At 35.1% G+C, this 12,363-nt stretch overlaps 1 protein-coding gene across 2 annotated transcripts; it reads left to right on the top strand.

The window, feature by feature from the left end:
* Positions 1–700: 700 nt before the first annotated feature.
* On the top strand, positions 701–11,496 carry LOC123220339. Of its 2 annotated transcripts, XR_006503034.1 has the most exons (3): positions 701–1,158; positions 9,917–10,785; positions 11,054–11,496. XR_006503034.1 is itself a non-coding variant. In XM_044642530.1 (2 exons), exon 2 carries the CDS (start codon positions 10,023–10,025, stop codon positions 10,650–10,652), a length of 630 nt encoding a protein of 209 aa, XP_044498465.1. In that variant the 5' UTR covers positions 701–1,158; positions 9,917–10,022; the 3' UTR covers positions 10,653–10,871. The 2 variants fall into 2 exon arrangements, 1 of the variants encoding a protein (XP_044498465.1); XM_044642530.1 differs by lacking the exon at positions 11,054–11,496 and having other exon boundaries at positions 9,917–10,871.
* The last annotated feature ends 867 nt before the right edge of the window (positions 11,497–12,363 follow it).

Here is a 12,363-nt window from a genome sequence, read left to right on the forward strand (position 1 = left end):
TCAAACATAATAATCATTTATATCTTATAACTTTTTATGTAATTTATCTTTAAAGTAATCTTTTAATTTTGATAATAAAATATTATCTAAATTAAATATTCTCTTACAATAATACAAAAATTTCAAACAGTAAAAACTATGCAGTATAGTGCAATACCAAAAAGTCCAAAGCTTGTGGCAAATTTTATAACATTTAGGCACTATTCAATCCACGATAGACTCATATGAAACTAGCGATGATAATTTTAGTTTGAATTTAGAGATTTTGATTCATTTTAGTCTTAATAGAGCGAAATTTTTTTGATAAAAATAAAAAAAAAGATAAAAATAAGGATAAAAAAATCTTTATAATCAAAGAGTAGAATACATGCGTATTCTCTTTACTTGTTTTATCTATATTTGATTATTTTATATTAATATATTTATTTAAAATATTATTATATTTTTATAATTTAAAAATATTTATATTTTTAAAATTTATTTAGATTTTTATTATATATATTTAAATAACTAATATATAATATTTATGATAATTAAAATAATAATTAAACTTTAATTTTATTATTTAATATATTTATATTATATTTGGAGGATATTGAAAAAAGATTTTTGTCCGGGAAAATTTTTTTTCACTGAGACGTGAAAGAGATGGAAAGGGACGGAAAGTCTTTTTTTATCTCCACGACGGAGACGGATCAGGACGGAGACTGATATCCAACGGCCAGGGGCATTAAGATCCTTGCCGACCCTTCCATCCCTCGTTGAAATTTCCATAAACAAGGAATTTCCAAGAATTGACAAAGCTGAAGCCATAGAAACAATAATTAAAGCGAAGGAAGCTCAGTTTACTGTGTGAAATGGTAAAGTAAGAGACGGTCTCCTCCTTTATCCATCTCGGTTTGACCATCGAAAGAGTGAAAAAAATCCTTCTTCTGTACGCAATTTTATTTTTAATAAAATCTTCTTCTCTCTTGTTCCACAATAATCTTATCTCTCTTTCCCTTTTCTGCGTACAAAGTTAGATCTAGGTGTTTTCGTTTCAAATTCTTGCGATCTTTGAGTTTCAAACGGAATTCTAGCGTAGTATCAGAACGTAGACTAGCGTCGCTGGTCCTTTAAGCGTTCATCAGGAAGGAGTTAAGGTAGCTGAGCGAATCGGTAAACCTTCTCACCTGGTTTCTTATCTTTTTTTTTTTTTCCTTGTTGAGTTCTGTCATGTTTCTACTGAAAATGGTTTATGTTTCCTGTCTTTTATGTTCTGCTCTTTACTAGATCTCTACTATCATCTTGTGTTCCTTGTTTCATTGTTACTATCTATACTATTTCTTTACCTTGTTTCGTTGTTATGTGTTCTTTTTTTTGTTTAACATTTTTTTTCACATCACTGGATCTGTGGTAGTTCGTTTGATATGATTGCATGGTTGAGGTTGCTTGCACTGAATCTGATAGATATTTGCTAGATTTGTTGTATAACTATTGATATCTCTACAGATTTGTATTGGATCTGACATATATCTGCTAGATCTATTTTACATTTGTCGATGTCTCTGCGTGTTTGAAATTTTTTGTTGATATCTCTGCAAATTTGAACTGGATTCAACATATATTTGCTAGATCTATTACATATCTGTTAACAACTCTGCATTTCTTTTTTTATTTGTTGTCTATGTGTCTGCATATTTGTACCGTATTCAACATATATTTGCTAGATCTATCACATATCTGTTATTATCTCTGCATTTTTTGTTTAATTCCTAACCTTGTTGTTTTTAACTCATTGCTCATATTTTTTTTGTTGTGTGATCGGAAATAGTTCATTGACAGTCTTGAATGATTACATATAGCTGCTCTGATTTCTTCCTGTTCTGTTGGTTTTGGTGAACTATATGTGTTTACTATCTTCTTGTTTGTTATTGCTTCTTGCTATTCAAACTTTACCGCTTGTTGTGCTGTAACTCTTAACATGGCTTTTTCTCTTGCTTTAGGATGCACTCTTTTTGCATTTCTGTCAAGTTGTTGACAAAATATAACTGATCAGGAAGTTATAAATTACATTTTAGATGGTCTAGATTCCTAGTATGATCCCATTGTTGCAAGCTTAGCAACTAGACCATGTGTGGATTTGTTGGGATTTTAAGTATAAGGTATGAGACTTGAATCCCACATTGAAAAGTATGGGCAATTAGTATGAGATTTATATGGCCTTGGGCTCTCCTATTTCAATAGCTAATTTTTGAGGTGTGGTTCTTTTAAGGTTCATATAATTTGGTGTCAAAGTCATTATCATGTCTCCCAATTGCAATCGTACGGCTCGGAGGTGACGTCGGCATTGCAATGTTTGCTTGGGGCTAGTAAGGAGTTAGCGCACAACCGGTCCGTTTGGGCGCTGGGGCTGCGGAGCGTGGTGGTATGTTAGGATTCTAATTGCAGGGTATAAGACTTGGATCTCACATTAGAAAGTGTGGGTAATTAGTGTGAGATTTATATGACCTTGGGCTCTCCCATCTCAATAGTTAGCTTTTGAGATGTGGTTCTCCTAAGGTTCATATCAAAATCCAAGTCTCAACTATTCCATATTAGAAGTCTTTTGCAAAGTACTATAAAACATAATCTGAGCATCAGTGACTCTATAAATAAAATGAAAGAGTGTGCTCATATTCTACTCTCTGGAGGTCATAATATATCAAATGATGAGGTTATTAACTACATGCTGGATGGTCTTGATTCTGATTATGATCCTGTAATTGCCAGTATAACCACAAGACATGAATCAAAATATGACAAATTAACTCTACAAGAGACTCAAGACCTGTTGCAAAAACATGAGATAAGACTTGAAAGATCTCAACATTCTTTAAACTCTGGTGTTTTTCTTGAGTTCTATGGGGGAATTGTTAACTCTTTCAGCACTGTTACTCGGCATGACAAGACCACTCCTTTTGTCTACCTTACCACCACAGAGTCTCAATCTCAACAATCAGTTCAACCTCCTATTTCTCATTTTGAGAACCTGGGCTTACGTGGTAACTGCCCTTATCCTCAGTCTTCCAACAACAGTCCCATTCAGTCCAACACTCACTACAATCAGTCTCAACCGAACAGAAACCCAACTGGAGTTCAATATCAATATTCTCCTAGTCCAACTAGAGGTAGGGGTAGAGGATATGGAAGAGATTGAGTTGTATGCCAAGTTTGCAACAAACCTGGTGGTATGGCTCTGCAGTGCTATCATAGGTACAATTCTGCATATAACCTTCACAATATCACTCCTCAGATATACAATTCTGCCTATATTCCTGCTCCTGCACCAAACTATCCTATATCAGCTGGGCCTGTCTATGGTCCTATCTCATTACCAATCCATACCACAACTCCTCCAAATGCTTATCTTCCTTGATTTCACTCATATGATATCCCTACACAGATGCCATCAACCAACACACAACCTGCACCACCACAATGTAGCTCTACCTCTTCACCCTCTTACTACATGACTCCACCCAATCAAATCAATCCTAACCCTACTTCCTCCTCTTCACCTCAAGCTTTGCTGACTCATCACACTTATCAATGCACACTCCCTAACACACCTCAGAATAGAGCCTCACATTCAAATCTCCAAGGTTCCAACTTTAGCAATAACCCTGTTGCTACACCTACGGTGGTGCAAGATAGCTCCTGGTTTATGGACTCTGGAGCTACTGATCATGTTGCATCTGATCACTCTCAACTGGCTATTGCCTCCACTTGTCAAGGCAGTGAACAACTTCAAGCAGGAAATGGCAAGAATTTAACCATCCTCACACTGGTCACATTTCCTTTCCTAGTTTTGTTTATCATAAAGCATTGCACCTGAATAATGTCTTGTGTACCCAACATAGCTAGGAATCTATTAAGCATATCTAAAATCACAGAAGATAACAATGTTATTGTTGAGTTTACTGTTGATCATTATCTAATAACAGATAAAATTACACACTGTTTTACTGTAGGGAAGTCTTATAGATGGGCTGTATCAACTTTCCCTGCCCAGAAAATCTGCTCTTTGCATGCCTGCGCATTCTGTCTCTGTTATCAATAACTATGCATCTGTTTCACCTTCTTGTAGTACTGTTTTTGCTGCACAAAACAATTCTGATTTTACTTTACATTTCCCTGATGTTTTACAAAAATTGTTTGATAATAATCCATGTAGTCAATTTCATGCTTTTGCTCTTGCTTGCTATAATGTTCTCAAATCTCCTGGTAATGGAATGTCTACCTTTTATCTATGGCATAATAGATTGGGTCATCCACACTAAGGTTGTTTCATTGGTGCTCAAGGGTCTTTGTTTACCTACAGCAGCTGTAAATTGTAGAAGCTTTTGCATACCATGTCAATTTGGTGAACTAAAACAAAACATTTTCCCAATTTCTGTCTCTAGAACCTCAACACCTCTTGAGTTAATACATTTTAACATTTGGGGGCCTTCTCCTGTTCAATCATTACACTTTATAGATGATTTCAGTAGGTCCACTTTGACTTTTCCCTTTAGACTCAAATCTGAAGCCAAGTCCACCTTCATCACATTTACAGAATTGTTGAAAAACAATTCAATTCTAAAAGCAAGTGTCTACAAACAAATTGGGGAGGGGAATATAGATCCTTTGTACCTTATCTAGAAACCCATGGTTGTAATTAAAATAGAGTGAAGGAATTCAAATATTGTTTTCTTATATTAATAGAGAACAAAATATTACAATATATATAGTTACAATGAAGTTGTAAAAGGAAATAAATTAAATCAAATCCCTAAAATACATATTCTATTCTAATACGACTTGATATCCTTCATAATATAACAAAAATACAGCTCAACACCCCCCCTCAAGCTGGAGCATATAAATCATATGTACCAAGCTTGTTACAAATAAAACTAATTCGAGGACCTCGAAGAGATTTGGTAAGTATGTCAGATAGCTGATCATTTGAACTAACATGACTTGTGGAGATACAACCTGACATAATCTTTTCTCGAACAAAATGACAATCGATTTCTATATATTTTGTTCTTCCATGAAACACTGGGTTCGAGGAAATGTGAAGAGCAGCTTGATTATCACAAAGTAATGACATCTGTGATATTTCTACAAATTTTAATTTTTAAATCAACTGCTTTAACCAGATAAGCTCACAAGTGACGAGGGCCATAGCACGATATTTTGCTTTTGCGCTAGACCTGACAACATCTTGCTTTTTACTTTTCCATGATACTAGATTTCCTACAACCAATATACAATACCTAGAAGTGGAATGTTTGTCTGATGGAATAGACATGCAAAGACTTCATCAAGGGTTGGGACGACAACGCTAGCAAGAATTTGATCTCGAATATGAGTAAGGTCAGGATTAATGGCGGTCAATGTGAGAACCATAAAAAATTTGTCTCATTGAGCTAAGTCTTCTGTTGCAGTTTTACCAACAGGTAATAATAAATTGAATTCAGTCTTCAAGGATGCCATCCGGCCCAAAAAGTCAGACATGCTCATTCTTTGTTGTTTTAAAGTAACCAAGGTTGATACAACAAAGTATAACTATTGAATATCAATGGTGTATAGGAGTTTGACTTGAGTTCATATGTCATTACATGTCCTATAAGCTTTAAAAATAGAATGGAGTTGAAGATCAATGGTATTCCATACCATGTTACATAACAATGCATTAGTCCTAATTCAGGTAGTTTTATCATATATAATATCCTCAGCCTTCTTAGTGAGATGGTTTTCAAGACCCTGTCCCATGCACCATAATTTAATGGATGCAGCCCCATGAGGTATAATTATTGCTCTCTATTAATTTTTCTGTAGTAATTATTGGAAGAGAATTAAAGAGAAAGATAGAATCTGATTTGGAGATCTTAATGGACATGTCGAATCACAGATCAGAGAACGGAAGAAGCTTCTGGAGAAAAGTGAAAACTTAGAGCAATTAAAGGCTAACAAAACTGATCAGAGGTCTGCTAGACAGTGAGACAGCTTTTGGACTTGTCCGGCAATGTGAACAGTGAAAGAGGTTTTCAATGACGTCACTAACGGTGCGTTCAACAACCAGTGGAGGTGAACCTTCGACAGAAATGATCTCTGGCTTCTTCTGAGTCGATTGATGACGTCGGTGTAGTCCCACATGCGTCGGAATAGTAGATTGGAGATCACGACCCAAGGAGAAAAACGGCTAGCACGTGCAACAGATTCCAACGTCTGATGACAGTAGGGTTACCACAGATAAACTCGACAACGTTGTTTGAGTCCAATGGGAGAGGCGGTGTCTTTGCGCGGTCATCGAAATAAGAGATTGACGACGGAAGATACCGAGAGAACGAGCAGCGTGTGGGGCCATGAATGACGAAGCTCTTTTGATGGATTTGACAGTGAGATAATCCCGGTTACACTGGTATAAGCACGATGATTGGAAAATGATAGAGGTCTAGTGATCGGAGAAACAACCAGAAATAGGATTTGGATCAATTGGAAAATGAGTTGAGAATGCTGAAAAAACTTTAAATGCTTAATTTAGTCTTTGATACCATGTAATTAAAACAGAGTGAAGGAATTCAAATATTGTTTTCTTATATTGATAGAGAACAAAATATTACAATATATACAGTTACAATGAAGTTGTAAAAGGAAACAAATTAAATTAAATCCCTAAAATACATATTCTATCTTAGTACGGCTTGATATCCTTCCTAATATAACAAAGATACAACTCAACAATGGTATCATGTTTAGGCATCCTTGTCCATATACACATTAACAAAGTGGGTGTGCCGAAAGAAAACGTAGGCAAATTGTTGAAAATCGCCTAACTCTCTTATCTCATAGTGGAATGCCATTAAAATTCTGGTGGTTAGCTTTCCAAACTTCAGTTTATCTAATAAATGGAGTTTCCTCATCTATTCTACAATTCCAGTCACCTTTTCAACTACTGTTCAACAAAAGCCCAACTACACAGGCCTTAAAATATTTGGTTGTGCTGTCTTTCCTTATCTTAGACCCTATAGACAGCACAAATTCAATTTTCACGCTGAAAAATGTGTGTTTGTTGGATATAGCCTTCATCATTAAGACTACAAATGCCTAGCCTTAGAGGGAAAAATATACATAGCTCAAAGTGTTAAGTTCAATGAGACAGAATTTTCATTTTTTTAGGACCCTAAATTCAACAAGAACCTATCCAAACTTACACCTTTAACGCCAATGAAACACATTCTCAAACACTGGATAACAGGTTCATTTTTAAGGTTCCATTCCATTCTATCCTTCAGTCTATGGTAGCTAGGCAACGCATTTATCCAAATTATCAACAATCCCTATATTCACAATCAACTTACTCTCAATCATCTCCTCAATCCACATTTTCACCTCCTCCTCATGCTTCATCAACTCATCCTCAATCACCTCCTGCACATATTTTATCCTCTCATTCTCAATCACCTCCTCAATCAACATCTCCATCTCATGTTCTTACTTCATCAAACATTCTTCCTACTCCTTCCAGTCTACCACAATCAAACTCAAATATCAATCAAGCTAATGTCAACTCCTCTATTCCAATAGATATCACCACTAGATCTTCATGTAGCTCTCCTATACACTCACAGACTGAAACAAACTCACCTGTCATCTCATGAATTCCTGCCCGTACCACTTACATTCATCCCATGCTTAAAAGAGCCAAGACTGGTCGTTTACCAAAACCCAAACAGTGCATTTCATCCACGGTTACCAAAGTGTCACCACCCAGTTGTCTTAATACCCTTCTTCGGCCTACAAATACACAAAAATCTGAGCCTGTCTGTTACTGAAGCTATGTTAGACTCTGATTGGAAAAGTGCCATGCAAAGTGAATATGAAGCACTTGTTGCTAACAACACTTGGTCGTTAGTTCCATGCCAAGAAGATATGAATGTAGTAGGTTGTAAATGGTTCTTTAGAGTCAAGTACAATTCTGATGAGACTGTTCAGTGTTACAAAGCCAGACTTGTAAAGGGGTTCCAACAAACACCTGGGGTTGATTATTTTGAAACTTTCAGTCTTGTGGTGAAATATGCAACCATTAGAGTCATATGAAGTGTTGCTGTAGGTGATAATTGGGAAATTAGACAGATTGACGTTAACAATGTCTTTCTTAACGGAGAACTTACTGAAACTGTGTATATGAGTCAACCAGAGGGCTTTGCTACCCATCTCAGTAAAGGAAAGTATGTCTGTCAACTTAATAAAGCTCTATATGGTCTCAGACAGGCTCCCAGAGCATGATTTGAAAAGTTGAAATCTGCATTAATTAACTGGGGCTTCACTGCCTCAGTAGTTGATACTGGTCCCTTTGTCTAACAGAATGCTCAAACTGGCATATATATATATATATATATATGTCTTAGTATATGTTGATGACATTCTTCTCACTGGGAACAACAGCTCCCTACTTGAGAATATTATGAGTCAATTAAACAGTCAGTTCGCTCTTAAAAACCTGGGACCCCTACATTATTTTTTGGGCTTTGAAGTAACCAGAAATCAGGCTGGCCTATATCTATGCCAGTCCAAATATGCCTATGATATTCTGGTTAAAGCCAACATGCAAGATTTCAAACTGCAACACTCCTTTTGCCACTGATATTAAACTATATCCTGAGGACAGTGAAAAATTTGAGCATCCCTCCCTTTACAGAAATCTAATAGTAGCCCTGCAATACCTCACTCTAACCTAACCTGACATATCCTTCTCAGTAAATAAGCTAAGCCAACTTCTGCAGGCTCCCACTCAAATCACATTGGAAAGCCTGTTTGTAAGTCTTTTTTATATTTCTGCTGTAAATTCTATTGCTGTTGTGTCTTTTACTCCAGGTATGTTAGTGCTCTCTGCTGCATCATTTGCCTCTATTGTTGTTGAACCTCCTCCTTATCTCCTTTCTCCCTTTTCTTTTTTTGTCTTTTTTATTATTTTCATCTAAAACTTCCCCTGATTCCCTCTTATAGTGTGTGAACAGTAATTTTTTTAAATGCCCGAGTACAATCAGTTTCTTTTACTATAATAAAGTTTTGAAATTGTAGGAACAACAGCCAACAAGCTGCTAGAGAAACTTACAGAATGAAATTGTGGAATGTAGGAAATTGTTCCTTGATAATTTGAAATTGTTTCCGAGTCATGTTACATGTAATGGTTGAAGATGAATATGACACATTGAGGTTTATGATTTAAGCTAATCATCATATCATTCTTGTCATAAACACAAATTGGCTTATATTTAATCTGTGGGATAATTTATAAACTTCTAAGGGTGCGTTTGGTTGAGGGTTTTTAAGATTACCTTAGTAATCTATCTTTTATTCTCTTGTTTGGTTTGTCAGTAATAAAAGATTACAGTAATTTTCTATTACCAATGCTGACATGACAGGTAATATAGGTGGTAATTTGATTATCACCTTCACCTTAGGTATTTAAAGATTATTAGGGTAATCTTGAGTTTATTATAAAAAAAATATTATTTATTAATTTTTTGAGATAAAAATAAATTTATTTTTAATTAATATGACAAATAATATAAAAATATTTAAAAATAATTATATTCAAAGGTATTTAAGTAAAATAATTTACTAGTAATCTTTTATTACTTTTAACTAAACACAATAATTATTTATATCTATTAAATTTTATCAAACATAGTAATCATTTATACCCAGTAATCTTTTAAGTAATCTGTCTTCAAGGTAATCTTTTTACTTTAGTAATCAAACATTACCCAAATCAAATGTCTCCTAAGGTATACCTGTGAGGTAATATGTCCAGAATAACATAGTTTAAAATTTGTTAGAGTACTAGGCTTTGTGCAAAATCTTCCATTTTCGGTTGATTATAATTGTTTTTTAACTACAGGCCTACAGAGTCTCCTCAAGAACATGCTAATCTGATTCAACGTACAACATTTTGTTGTACTGAAGATCAGGTTCATAACTAGCAAACTGATTCACCTGTTGAATCTATGAATTCACCCCCGCACAACCAAATTGATAATGTATCAGCATTAGTTGATATTGAAGCCAGAGGGAATAATGAAGCCAGAGGGGCCAGCTTAAATGAAAGAATTCCTTCTGATGGTGATAATGAAACAGGGGACCAAAATCCAGGGAATGACGAAGCACCACTAAATGGAGTAAACATAATTGCACCTAATGACGAAGCTCCACCAATTGATGAAGTACGCACAACTGTACCTAATGAAGACCATGAAGGTAAAAAGGAACTTAAGTTTGTCAACATGCTTGGAGGTCAAATAATTGCCACTGGGATAGCAGCTTTTTCATTGAAGAACACATCTAATGTATCTAGGGAAGCCAAAGTCCTTCGCGGTCTTCTTTTAGGATGCATGTTTATAAGCCTTATTTCCTTATTCTATGGTTTATGCCTGTATGTTTATAAATCAAGCAGTCTAGGTGCATGGGTGGTAAGGGTTCAACGGGTGGTAAAGGTTATCAGCTGTGCTGCGATGGCGTTTACTCTTTTGATCGCAACTGGGCTCAATTTGTCTGACAAATTGATGCTTCCAGTCACTTTAGCGGTTTGCATTCTGAGTTTTCCGGCCATTATCTTATATGCAATAAAAATAGCCTAGAGAAGAAATGGAGACGAAACGTGGCGGCAAATTGAAAATAAATATTTTTCCATTTCAGATATGATTCAAGAATTAGAAGAAAAATCAAATTATCAGCCAAGATTTCTCCCTAAGTCCCCCGAATCTCTATCTGGTATTGGGCGCTGTACTGAGTAAACCTTTACTATTTTCCTTCTCTTAAATAATGAAGTTTTTAAGATTTCTAGTGTTTAGATTCAATTTATGTTGTTTTTTTCTATTTTCCTTATGAAGTGGTATCGGCTCAAATCAATTATCTTCTGCGTGACTTTATCTTATGGTTCGCTTTCTTTTGTTTTTTTATTACTTTTTTTAATTTTCGTGCTCTCTCAAAAAGGATGGTTAAAATTTTATGTGAGTTTCTGGCTTCTATGGCTATGTAGGTAATTATTTGCTCTGATGCTAACAATGGAACCTGTAATGGAGGACTTTTCATAACCAGCAATGAGTATAAAACACTGGACGCATATGCAAGTTCAATTCAGAGCCTGCTAAATGTGTATCCTGAAATGGAAAATCTGATAGAATGCTGGTCAGTGAAAGAAGCATTTTCGTCAAAAACTGCAGTCCAGTGCAAAGATTTGTGCAGTTGGTGTGGTCAGGATTGGTTTTTCTCTCTATTGTTATGGTGTTTCTGGTTCCAATTTGGACTCACCAAGTGCACCATGATCAACAGCTTCACTCTTCGTATGGTTCCATGATACCCGATTTTGGAACAAGTAATATTATATATATAAATAAATTATACAAAGTCATACGTACAAATTGATGTGATAGTATTTGATTGAATGATTTGAAATAAAAGATATAGTAAACAATAACATCACTCAATAACAAAATGTTGGCTTAATTTGTACAAATAGTTTTATTCTTTGGGAATACTAAATATTTTCAAATCTGAAACCGTTAAAGAAGGTTTAGAAGACCACCAAATCATAGTATGTTCGGAAACTAGCTCCCTGGCAATCCAATGATCATTTTGGACTTGACAATGTTTCCGAGCTGGTGTCAGAATAAGATTTCTCCTGAAAAATAGGTATATATGTACAGATTGGACGGCAAGCAAGGCAGTGGCTTCCATATGAAAGAGAAAAAAAAATCAAAAAGATGCATAGAGGTAGAGGATCAAATTTGATAATACATTTTTTGTGCAATTGTACAGAACAGTTTATGTGAACCATTCTGTGATGCCAAATTTGGGGACCAACCCAAAGATGGAAATTAAGAACATTTTCAAGCAATAATATCTTCTCCACTCATTCCTTTTTCGCATTGATTGTTTTTCTATTCGGAACATCTTCCCGAGAAGATTCTCTTTATTCAAATAAGCCGGAACAACTACACTCAACAACTAGTCATAGTAATTACAACTAGATACGTTTTTTATCCACTTACCAGTTAGAAGTACGGATGGAAACACCTCTACAATAATTTACTTACAAAAATAGTGTCAGGGATAGAAAAAGAACTCAATTCATAATCTTTGACATTTGACATGGACCCGTGTAACGATTCCGAATCAACAGATTCATTGTACAAGACTCTAAATTGTGTATATCTATTCACAACAAAAAATTTCATGTTTGCTGGTCATGTAATTGGATCGTTTCTTGATCTTACAAAATAAGATAAAATAGTTGTGATTGTGAACGTTTATAAAGAGAAAGGCAAGCTGAAAAAAAGTGAGATCAAA

The sequence above is a fragment of the Mangifera indica genome, chromosome 7 (genome assembly GCF_011075055.1).
Source record: "Mangifera indica cultivar Alphonso chromosome 7, CATAS_Mindica_2.1, whole genome shotgun sequence".
In the NCBI taxonomy this organism is placed as follows: domain Eukaryota; kingdom Viridiplantae; phylum Streptophyta; class Magnoliopsida; order Sapindales; family Anacardiaceae; genus Mangifera; species Mangifera indica.

Coding starts and splice junctions, on each gene's coding strand:
- LOC123220339 (XM_044642530.1), top strand. CDS start 10,023: ATGAATTCACCCCCGCACAACCAAATTGATAATGTATCAGCATTAGTT.